Source organism: Sparus aurata, chromosome 13 (genome assembly GCF_900880675.1).
Source record: "Sparus aurata chromosome 13, fSpaAur1.1, whole genome shotgun sequence".
NCBI lineage: Eukaryota > Metazoa > Chordata > Actinopteri > Spariformes > Sparidae > Sparus > Sparus aurata.
In genome coordinates this window covers 25,972,498-25,984,753 of record NC_044199.1, presented here as the reverse complement: position 1 = coordinate 25,984,753, position 12,256 = coordinate 25,972,498, and the positions used below count along the sequence as shown (strand labels likewise).

At 40.6% G+C, this 12,256-nt stretch overlaps 1 protein-coding gene across 1 annotated transcript; it reads right to left on the bottom strand.

The window, feature by feature from the left end:
* Positions 1-2,529: 2,529 nt before the first annotated feature.
* Positions 2,530-11,915, bottom strand: LOC115594267 (macrophage colony-stimulating factor 1 receptor 2-like). Its single transcript, XM_030438226.1, has 20 exons — positions 11,620-11,915; positions 11,219-11,524; positions 10,858-10,994; positions 10,612-10,774; positions 9,276-9,672; positions 8,874-8,989; positions 8,450-8,558; positions 7,949-8,115; positions 7,744-7,844; positions 6,932-7,058; positions 6,622-6,726; positions 6,417-6,527; positions 6,039-6,198; positions 5,703-5,776; positions 5,488-5,576; positions 4,609-4,731; positions 4,197-4,308; positions 3,789-3,888; positions 3,589-3,715; positions 2,530-3,500 (listed from the first exon to the last, which is right to left on the bottom strand). Exons 1-20 carry the CDS (start codon positions 11,750-11,752, stop codon positions 3,339-3,341), a joined length of 2,919 nt encoding a protein of 972 aa, XP_030294086.1. The 5' UTR covers positions 11,753-11,915; the 3' UTR covers positions 2,530-3,338.
* Between the last annotated feature and the right edge of the window lie 341 nt (positions 11,916-12,256).

The window sequence follows — 12,256 nt, the reverse complement described above, 5'->3', positions numbered from 1 at the left end:
ACTAATGACTCATCATTACAGATGCTGATCAATACATTTTCTGATAATCACTCATTTTTTCTGCCGATGGAGCAACAAGTCGGGCGAGATAAACTGCTGACACACGATTCATATTATAATATACACACAAACTGAAAAAGATTAGATTATTCCTCAGTGTGAAGAGCTGAGACACGACCTGAGACCTGAGAAGAGATGTGTAGATCAAATGTTACCCGCCATCAGTAAACCTTTATGTTGCTTCATAAACAGGCTCAACTTCATGAATCATTTCTTGTTCATTACACTCCAAAGTCCAGCAACAATAAACCTGCCAGGTGCTGGACTGATGAATGTGACTCCACCACTTCTGCAACTGACATGCAGTCTATCCTCCAATATTTATTGAAATTCATATTTTGTGCAATGTTTAGATGGTTAACAGGGGAAGAAAATATATGATAATGTCTTAATACATAACCACTCATTATCTGTTAACACAGCAGCCTCTGTATGTTTTTTTTTAAAGTTTAAAAAATACAAAATCAAACTCACTGAAGTCAAAGTTGAGACCTGATCAGGTGGATCCAGTCAGTGTCTCTGCTGTGTTGTGCCTGAATTTGAATTGATATCTGACCTTTAAGATCATTTGTTCTGTAGATTTTATGACCTTTAGCAACATCGATAAGAGGTCATATTGTGCTGCATTTGCATAGTACATTTAGAATAAGAATGACATCTTACTAAGGATAATGTACAGAGACAAAGTGTTGCATGAATAAACAAAATCTGAGAATACGTAAATAAAAACGAAACTCTGGCATAGCACTCCCACGAGTTGAAATGAAAATAACACAAAGTTTGGTTTGTGGTCCAGGAAAACTTGTTTGTGTTGACACAGTTGTATCTTCGTCTTCAAGAAATTGAAACAAGTCCACTTGCCGATGTATTAGCACTTTGAATTATTATGAACTGGATGACCGAGAACCTTCATCAACATTGTTGTTTACAGTTGAGGTGTTTTCATTTGTTTCACTCTGAATGTTTGAATAAAGGTCTAATTTTGAATGGACAGTGGAAACAACATCGGAAATGCAATTTGACTCGAAGGGAGGATCAGGACAGCTGGTAGATGTTCTTTATCACTGACTCTTCCTCCTTATCATTACTGTCGTCACGGGGCTCTCTTCTTCTCCTCTCTTCAGTGTGTTTCTGCCTCCGTGGGCCAGACGTCACTCTGGATGGTGTAAACACACTGAAAGATGCTCTCTGGAGCCATCCTCTTCACAGGTAGATGCATAGCCACATAGCCTTTCTGTCATGACTCTGGATTCATGTTCTTCGATTTCCATGTCTTTGTATCATGTCTTGTTGTGTCTTATGTTTTGATTTCCATGCCCTCATGTGTCCTTTAAGTGTCTCCTATGTTCTTCCCTCTGTCTCCCTCTGTCTGTCGGTGTTCTCATTCATGCCTTCCCCTCATTATCTACCGGTTGGTCCACCTCACCTGTTCCTTGTCTTGTCATTAGTGTCTGTGTATTTAGTCTGTGTCTTCCGATGCACTCCTTATCTGGTCATTGCCTCTGTTTGTGTCTGCCCCTGCGCATGGTCCTGCCTGTTTCAAGTCCCTTTATGTTATGTTTTAGTTTTGAGTTTCCATGTTTGCTCTGAACTTTGCCTTTTTCTTTGTACTTTGTCCTGCTGTTTTTTTGTTGCTACTTTGCCTTGCTGTTTTTTTTTGCTACTTTGCCTTTTGTCCACTTTGACTGTTTTTTGTATCTGACTCCCTGGTTTTCGTATTCAGCTTTTAAATAAAGCTCGCTTTCGTTTTTCCCTCATATCCTTGCCTCCTGTGAGTAGCAGCGTTTGGGTCCACCTCCCCTTTCCATAGTCTTCCCCTTTAAACCCTGACCTGACACTTTCAAAATAAAACATAGAAATGTCAAAATAAAACAGACAGAAAGCAGAAATTATAGACAGAAACTGCTGTTACAGGTACATGAATGGGTTAACAAACACCATTTTTATTTAGTTTAATAGAGTTAGAGAGTGTAAAATACTGTTGCGTACGCTACTGAAAAAGATTAGATTATTCCTCAGTGTGAAGAGCTGAGACACGACCTGAGACCTGAGAAGAGATGTGTAGATCAAATGTTACCCGCCATCAGTAAACCTTTATGTTGCTTCATAAACAGGTGCAACTACATCAATCATTTCTTGTTCATTACACTCCAAAGTCCAGCAACAATAAATCTGCCAGGTGCTGGACTGATGAATGTGGCTCCACCCCTTCTGCACTCATGTGACAGCTGACATGCAGTCTATCATCCAACATTTATTGAAATTCATTTATATAATAACAAAAATATTAAGAAACACTTAAATCTGCCAACAACTTCATTATAGCGTATGTCATACATAATAAGCTTATTACAAAGGATAAACATATGTGCTCCTCTCATTAAATAAACAGAATCTATGTGTATATATGTCTCTATGTCTTGTGATGAGTCTCTTTCAGCAGGTGAATGTGAAAACTATCTCACTCTTGTTAGTTTGTATTTATTTTTTTATTTCTTTAGAAACGTTTTTACAAAAGTGACAGAACCACAATACAAAAAAATAAGAATCACACTTCAGATCAGTCACAGAGGAGAAATTGTGGATTATAAAAGATTAAACACTGAAATTTAAAGTTAAAAAATACAAAATCAAACACTCTTTAAGTCGCTGAATCAAAGTTGAGACCTGATCAGACAGATCCAGTCAGTGTCTCTGCTGTGTTGCTCCTTTGAATTGATATCTGACCTTTAAGATCATTTGCTCTGTAGATTTTATGACCTTTAGCGACATTGACAAGAGGTCATATTGTGCTACATTTGCATAGCTCTGGTTTTACGAAGCTGATTCAGATCTATTTTTACAATACGTCTAATAAACACTACATTTAGAATAAGAATGACATCTTACAAAGGATTAATGTACAGAGAAAAAGTCTGCATGAATAAACAAAATCTGAGAATATGTAAATAAAAAACAATACTTTGGCATAGCACCTCCATGAGTTTAAAAAAAGAAAATGTAAATAACACAAAGTTTGGTTTGTGGTCCAGGAAAACTCATCTGTGTTGACACAGTTGTATCTTTGTCTTCAAGAAATTGAAACAAGTCCACTTGCCGATGTATTAGCACTTAGAATTATTATGACCTGGACAGCTGAGAACCTTCATCAACATTGTTGTTGACAGTTGAGGTGTTTTCATGTTGTTCACTCTGAATGTTTGAATAAAGGTTTCATTTTGAACGGACAGTGGAAACAAACATGAGAAACGGAAACGCAATTTGACTCGAAGGGAGGATCAGGACAGCTGGTAGATGTTCTTCATCCCTGACTCCTCCTCCTTATCATCACTGTCGTCACGGCGCTCTTCTTCTTCTCCTCTCTTCAGTGTGTTTCTGCCTGTGATCTCCTCTTCTTCTTCTTCTTCTTCTTCTCTGCACTCATCGATGTTCCTGTACATCTGATGAGAGGAAGAGAAATTAAGTGATCAGCCTGTCAGACGGAGCTGAGGGCCCAACTCACACAACGGGTGTTTGATTCATCCTCACCTGGTCGCCATGATATGGTGACGTGTCACCGGTGGAGGGGAGGAGCCTGTTAATGAGCTGAGCAATCACTTTAAATGTTGGTCTGTCTGTGGGCTCCAAACTCCAGCAGTGCGTCATCAGCTGATACCTGAGAGGAAAGGTGTCTATTAGATTCATAAGAACTTTATTACCATTTAAAAAATGTCTGTCTGTGTTCTCACATCTCTGCTGGAGCGAAGTCTGGCTGATTCATGTGGCCGCCATCTTTGATCATCTTGTAAAAGTGGGTATCCACAACAACGTTTGGGTAGGGGCTCTTACCTGTATGGGCAGACACACACACAAAGGTAAAAGACATCAATGACAAGTCCTAGAGTGCATTGCTGTCAGAAGCATCCAATCAAGCTTCAGGCTCTGTTGCTGGGCAGATCATTTGTGAATTCAGAGGTTGTTCTGCCAATTCTGATGTCGCAACTGGCGCTAAAACTCATGAACACTGTAGTCTGGAGAGACCATACAACATTTACACCTGACGACAAGGACAAAAACTCCACTCAAAAATTCAGTCACAATCAATAATCAATATTGGTCATAATCACAGTCAGGATGTCACGTGTTGCCATGGTTACCCAGAGAGAAGATCTCCCACAGTAAGACTCCGTAGGACCAGACATCACTCTGGACGGTGTAAACACACTGAAAGATGCTCTCTGGAGCCATCCACTTCACAGGTAGACGAGCCTTTCAAAATAAAACATAGAAAATGTCAAAATAAAACAGACAGAAAGCAGTGGTGATAGTAGATGTTACAGGTACATGAATGGGTTAACAAACAAGATTTTTTTTAGATTAATAGAGTTTGAGAGTATAAAATACTGTTGCGTATTCTGTTTATTAACATTTATTTTGTTTCAGTAAACTGCTGAGCATCTACATTTGTGTTTAGATAATATAAAGTTTGGCTGGTTGACTGTTGACGTTAAACACCGACGTACTATAAAAGTATAGTATATGAGTTGTATGTAAGGGTTTAACACTGACATTTCCCTGTACAATGTAGCTGTCGTCGTTGCGGATGTCTCGGGCCAAACCGAAGTCACAGATCTTTGCAACACAATGATCAGTCAACAGGACGTTCCTCGCTGCTACATCTCTGTGGATACACTGACAGACAGAAAGGTGGAAAGACAGAGAGAGACAGGTGACGTAGAGGCAGATAGGTGGACGGAGAAGGACAGACAGGTGCAAAAAGAGTGGCCGTTAGAACTAAGTCTTTATTACTTGTTGCAATGATAACATCAATCATTGTCTATATTGCTATTTGTGAAGGCAAATTTCTGTTTTTACCCATCTTTAGTGCTATTCACATCACACTGAGGAAGCTAATGGCCCCTGGCTAAGAAACGTTCACACTGGCAAAATTATGCCGCATTCCAAAGAGGGCAAACCCCAACTTTAGCCAAGGGCTTGCAAACTCTTCTCCAGAGCAGGTTAGCCCCGGCTTTGTGGGGTTATCCCCAGAAAATCTACTTAAACCGGCCTTTAGGTGCCAGTGTGAAACAGGGCTAAAGTGAACTGAGTAGTAACACAACTTTCTAGAATGTACGATAACCCTATAACCAGGTCTAGTACAAGTGTGGTGTGAATGGTATAGCCCCTGGCTTTGGGGTAAACCTGGGTTACCAATCTGTTTGTGAAAAGGGTTATCCCTGGATCAACTGATAACATAACCCTGCACTGCAAGAACATTTTTGCATCGTCATGCCATTTCTGCATTATTAGGACTTTTCTCCACTCACAACTTCAACTTACTTGGTTTAAATAGTAGGTTTAGGTTAAGGTTAGACTAAGGGAATACATCTCTGACAGTTAAGGACCTTGCAAATATAGAATGAAAAAAACAAATGTATGTGCTCTTACATTCCTGGTGGACAAAAAGTCCAGACCCTGAGCCACCTGGTGGGAAAACCTCATGAGGTCACCAACAGACAGACTGCCTGTCTGAACACCTGAGAGAGAATCAGACAGAAAGTTATGCAGGTTTGACCTCAGAGACGAAAACAAATTAGATGTGTTCAGGTAAGTTCTGGGGAGTTAAGGTGAGTTTCAATATCTGTTCAATGTCTGGCATTTACCCAGGTTTGTTTGTCCTGGACTCAGAACTGGCTGCATCTCCTGATAGTCTGAGGAGCAGGAGATACCACTATCACTGCAACACAGAACACACACAAACACCCACACACAGTGACATTATAGTTACATCATTACAGAGGGTAAGCTGCAAGTCATTTTCATTATTGATTACTTATAAATATACAGATCATTGTGAACTGAGGCTAAACATTACACAGTTCTCTGTTCAACCAGGCTAACATAAACTGAAAATATGACCTTTTAGAGAATAAATGTGTGTTTTTTCATTGCAGCTGTAACATTGTATTCAGTTAATGTAAAAAGAAAAAGCTTCAGACCTCCTAAGCCGTGCCTGCTGGATGGCTATGTTCTTATAGAAAGCCTCCCCCTCCACTTCATCAACACTCAAAAAGGACTCCATGAAGTCCTGAGCATGACCCCGTAGGAAGTTGAGTAAGTCGCCATGGCTACAGTACTCTGTGATCATCAACATGGGGCCTGATGGGAGATCAAAGGTCAAAAGTTAGAAAGATGATGCTCACTGTAGTTGTTGTATATATTGGGACTATTTTAAGCACACATCCACATTTGTATTTCTGGCAGTAAATAGAAGGCACATTTATATGTTTGATTGTCACATCCCTACCTTTGTGACATGATTGCAGTTTGACGCTGAGTGTTATATATTTGCGGTTAACAATTAAAACTGTCATCACCTCCTTGAGTGCAGGCGCCCAATAGGTTTACAATGTTGTCATGGTAACCAAGATGGCTGAGGATCTTCAGCTCCGACATCAGAGCTTCACGTTCCACAGAGAGAGCGCTCGCTGTTCATTAATACATGAAAAATAAGTCTGTATCATCACAATGATAATGTTTGGTACATGCAATGATGATAATGATGAAGATTTATTAACGGACGTTTGAGCATCTTGACAGCGACCCGTGTGATGTCGTTCTCCTTTCCCAGACCGTATGCTGTTGCTTCCACGACTTTTCCAAAGGCCCCTGAACCCAAAACAGCACCTGACAGAGAGAGCAGAGTCAAACTACACTGCAGAATGAAAACTAAATAAACTTTACTGAGAGAAGGTAAAGTTAAACACTATGATCATGTCCTACATCACGACTATCAACCTCAGTAAAATCCTGACTGAAGCATGAATGTGTTTAGAGTTGAACTGACATTACTATTGTATTATCTAATGTATAATTAAACACTGTCTTGTACCAAGGCGGAGTTTGTCCCTGGGAAACTCCCACTTGTAGTTGTATGGCAGCTGGGTTGGGTCAACAAAGGTGTAGTTGTTTCCATCTGTGCTCTCGATGATCTTCCAACGAATCTCATATTTCGGTTTCTAAAAGAAGAAGTAAAAACATGGCAGCAGTGATAATGAATGAGTCCATGTTAAGAAACGCATCTGTCAGTGTTTATGTGATGAACATTTCAAGAGGTAATTCCACATGATTCCATTTTCTGAAGTTTATATATTAATAACATGCCAGTATCAAATAACGGAGCAGGTTAAACATTGATGCAGATGATACTGTGATATACTTTTCTATCAGATCTATTTCCTCAAGTTTCACCCAGTTATCACAGGATCTACAATCTCTAACAGCAAGATTTGAAAACTCATGTTTAACAATGGACATTACGAAAGCTGTGTCACTCAGCTTTTCCATCAGGGTTTGAATTCAGATCTATAATTTGAGAAACATGCTAGTAGTTATCAATAGTGGTTTTTATTCCACTGTGTTCTTATCTATTTCATTCCTTTACATAAGTTATTATCTTGTTTCCAAGGGTAACTTGGTCCCTTTCACTAAATAATCTTCTTCTCAACAGCTGTCATTGATATTTATGGCCATTTTATCATGTATTTATTTGCGTTTTGGGCTATTTTGTTGTTGGGTTTTGGGTATTTGTATAATTGTTCACTAGTGATGGGCATGACAAAACAGCTTAGGATATGGTATTCAGCATTGGTCAATTAAGCAGGTAAACCTCTATACTATCCCTCTAATAATAAACAAACGTACCTGTCTCCACTTGTAAAACACGACCAATAAAAGCAAGAGAAGTACAGCAGCAGCACTCAAAGCTCCAATCAGAGGCTGCGTGAAGAATATTTTAGGTTGTCCTGCAGAACCAAAAAACATCACCACATTTATCAACAAAAAACAGACCACAAATCTGAGTCATATCTGAGGTTTTTCTAATAAAGCAACATACTCTGACACTTACGAGGATTAAAGATTTCACGAGACTCTCCCACGTCATTGTAAGCGACACACTCCACAGTGACATCACCAGCTGACAGAGGAAGGGTCAGGTGTATTCTGACTTCCTCCTCACCCTCCTGTGAAGTCACATCTGCTGGGGAAACCTGGTAGGCAGAGACATCTCCACACCTGCAGAGGAAGAGAAGGTGAAGATCAGGGTCTTGGCGCTTTGTGTGGTCTTTTTGTTGTTTATTAATTCCATCTTATTTTATCGGGTATTTTATTCTATTTTATTCTTTCTCATTTCTATGGTGATTTATCTTAATTTACTGTGTAGAAATGTTTTATCTTGATTTTTCCACATAAAGCACTTTGCAACTCTGTTTTGAAAATTATGAATAAGGTTAAAATTATATTAATTTTTGCTCCAGATAAACAGATAAATCATCAGGATGTTGTTGAACTTTGCAGCCTGTAGGGGGTGCTGGTAGAAGTTATCACTGTAAATCTGGTTGGTACATACGTGTCCTGGAACCCTGGACAGGCGTACCAGAGGATTATGGGTAGTGGATATCCAGAGCTTCTGCAGGTCAGAGTGTCATTCTCCACACTGACTACAGTACTCGGAGAACCTGGAAGATAATGATGATAAAGTTTTTTCTTTTTATGTATCTTTAACTCAGAAGATAAAAGAGTGGCAGAAAAAAAATGTAAGAAAGTAAAACTTCACTTTGTTTTTTGTCTGGTAATAAATGATTTCTCCTGACCATTATGGTGACAGACTAAATATTTACAGGTTGCTAGGATAAATAGATTGTGTGATCATCCGAAAATGAAATGAAAAATTGTGGTATCGAGGAAGAGGAAGAAAAAGAAAAAGAAGAAGATGATGAAGAAGATTAGAAGAAAAAGCAGGTGGGAAGAATATACAATTCAAAGTTTCTCACGGTAAATTTGGAGGTCGATGTTATATGAGCCGCTAAAGAATGAGTTGGAGAAGTGGAATGAGTATTGACCTCGATCCTCTTGACGAACTCGCCGCAACAGCAAACTCGCTTCCGACCTTAATCATGACAAACACCACCTTAATACCAACAATACCACCTTAATAAACAACATTAATGGCATCAATGGCATGAATATGCGTATAGCTGCTTGGCCTGATAACATCACCAACAATGCAACCTTAAACAAATATGGCTGATGTAGCTTGACAAACAATACCACCACAACATCAACAATAAACAAATATAAAAGTGGTATTACTGGTGTAGCAGGTCTTTGCCTGATCTATGGTAGATAATACTATAATACTCATAATACTAGCCTGCAGCTCTTAGCATGCTAACCTGTAGCCATTAGCAGTGTAGGTCTCCTGGTACACAATGTTGTTGTAGTTGTCCTTGACCTTTGTTGGTGTTGTCCAGCTCTGGTTCATGATTGGAGGATATGACTCTATCACAAAGGTCAGCATCACATCTTGACCTTCATAGACCTCCACCATGCCGCTGCCGCTGATATTAACACTGCTATCCCCATTTGCATCAATTTTATGGGTGCTAACATTGGCGATTAGTTCCTTGTTCACTTCAAGTGAACCACTGCTAATTTTAGCTTCAAGCTGTCCTTGCACCTTCATTGGCATGCTGCTAATGTTAGCAACCAGGTCCTCGTTGACTTCTGTGGTCTTGTTGTTAGTGTTAGCATGCTGCATCGGCTGCAGGTAGATCCACAGGTAGGGGCCATCTGGTAGGAAAAGGGAAGTGACAGTAAATATCAAGCTAAGGTCAGTCTGTACATGTTCATGCAGAGGGTCACTTGGCGATGAAACCAGTACAAAATTATTATCTTGTTCTCCCAAGGTTATTCTTGATCACGCTATCACTTGATCAAGTTATCTTGTTACTTGAATTTTTGTGTTGCTCTAACAAGTTTTTATGTAATTCCCTTTTATTCCTGAACTCTGTAGAGTTGATCTAATTCCAGATAAATAAAATATTAATCCCACAGGTTTATTATCTTGTATTATTACATGGCTCTTCTTGATGCTGTAGAATGCTCCATTCACTTGAATGGGCCTCCCCAACGTTTAGCGGTCAGTTATTTTCGTATAATTGACCGCTACTAAGCATATTTAGCCGTCGTCAAGGAAAGTGGCCTTTTTGCCTCTGATTCACGTATTTCGTAGCACTCCGCACTCTAAAATCTTTGCTCCGCAAGTAGCCAGGTCACTTATCACCCAAGCGTCTTCAGTCGCTAAGCGACATCAGCTGATCTGTAGTCTACTTCATATCGGAAAAAACATACTCCTAGGCCACTAGTATGGATGAGTTTAACATTAACTTTAATATTTTTAGAAAATACGGTGATTTCAACTCTTGGCAAAAGGCTGAGTTGTCGTCACCGGTCAAGAAAAGAAAAAGAGAGGAAAGCAGCGAAGAGGGAGAAGCGAAATGGCGTCGGTTTGGCGAACTATATTTCTCTGCTGAAAAACACTATGAACGGTAACAAATAAATTGTAAAAAGACACACTGTGTCAAGTTTTTTTTTTCGCATTGGCAAGTAACCGTGTAATAAGTGGGATAATGTATAGAACGGCGGTCATTATCAAATCCAGTGCATCCTGTCGGGACTTATTTTCCCGATACTGACCGCCATTCTATACATTATCCCAAATGTTTATACCTAGAACTCTGAGCTGTGTGGTTGCTGTGGCGACTCCAGCATCATTGATAGCTGTGCAGGTGTAGGTTCCACTGTGTATCTGACTGACAGCAGAGATCTTCAGAGTGCTTTCCATGTAATGGCGGCCATCAAACGGTTTACGGTGAACAGGAAGTTTTAGCGTCTGGAACAAACAAACAACCAATGAAAGTCAAAACAGACAGTTTGTTGGATGTTAAGACACACATCTGACCTCCGATCTCTGACCTTTTTGCTCGGGTCTGTCCAGGTGAGGTTGTGGAAATGGTTGGGGTTACTGCTCCGACAGGTGACCTCAAACTTCTCTCCTTCCAAACAAACCAATACAGCCTGACTGACAGACACAGAGGGAGGATGACGCAACCCTGCAGACAGACAGGTAGACAGACAGGTCAGTGGAGAGACAAGAATTGGACATTACCCAAGACAGACCAACAGAGAGATGGGTATCACTGTGTACCAACCAGCAAGTTTACAGGAAGTCACAGTCAGAACTTTTTAGGGAACTAGCGGCAGGTCCGCAGGTGAATAGACTGGTGTACAGACAGACAGGTAAACAGACAGAGACAAGTAGTTAGACAGGTCTTACTGGGGACCACACGCAGGTCGACAGCTTCGGATTTGAACTGCTGTCCATCCTTCCAGCCTGAACAAAAGTAGCGTCCGTTGAATGACCTCTGCAGGTCTCGGATCAAGGCCCCTCTTTTGGGGTCAAAAGTCACATTCATGCCCCGGGGTAGGCCCCGCCCCCTTCCCCCATTGCTGCCCTCTGATTGGAGGGTGAGGTTAGTGACTGACGGGTCGGTAAGCAGACACCTGAATAGGAAGTCCTGGTCTTCCTTGACATGAGGGGGTCTGCGAGATGTGACGAAAACGCTGTTGGGGCGAGCAGGATCTGAGCGAAGGGGAAATGGGAAATTAAAGTCATTTTAAGAAAACTGAATTCATCTGTCTGACTCCGGCAGGGGGCGTGGCTTCAGCTTATCTTACCTTTGACATACAGGTGGATCCATGTGTACAGGTGTTCCAGGCTCTGGTTGCTGTACCCACAGCGGTATGTCCCGGTGTGCTTGGGGTTCGACCTCGGTACTTGCACCAGATCCTGCAGATTCTCCTCATACATCAGATTGAATGCAGTAGAGGACCATCGGACCGAGCCGTTACCATGACAACTGAGGGTGAAGGGGGTACTGGCTGTCAGCACCACCTCAGTTTGGTTTGGCAGGATGTCAGAGTTCAGATGGATCAATGGAGGACCGGGAGGCTCTGAAACAATCAACAGTAAATTAGTTTAATAATTCTGAAAAACAACACCTGACCACACCTGACCACACCTGTGGTAATGAGTATACACCTCTATCCAAACAAAAACAATATAGTGAAGCATAGATATTTTATTAATGAAATATGCTGCTACCAAACTGAGATAATATCTATATACTATTTTATCACCAGGTAACAAAACTAGTAATCAGTTATCTCCAGGTTGTCGCTCCCCCATGTTAGAGGAATTCTGCATATAGTTGAACCTACACAACACTCCTGATTAGCAAGAAACAGCAGACAGGCACAGTTTATCAACTAACATTTATCAACTAAAGAGACAGATATTTCCCACGGGAGGTTT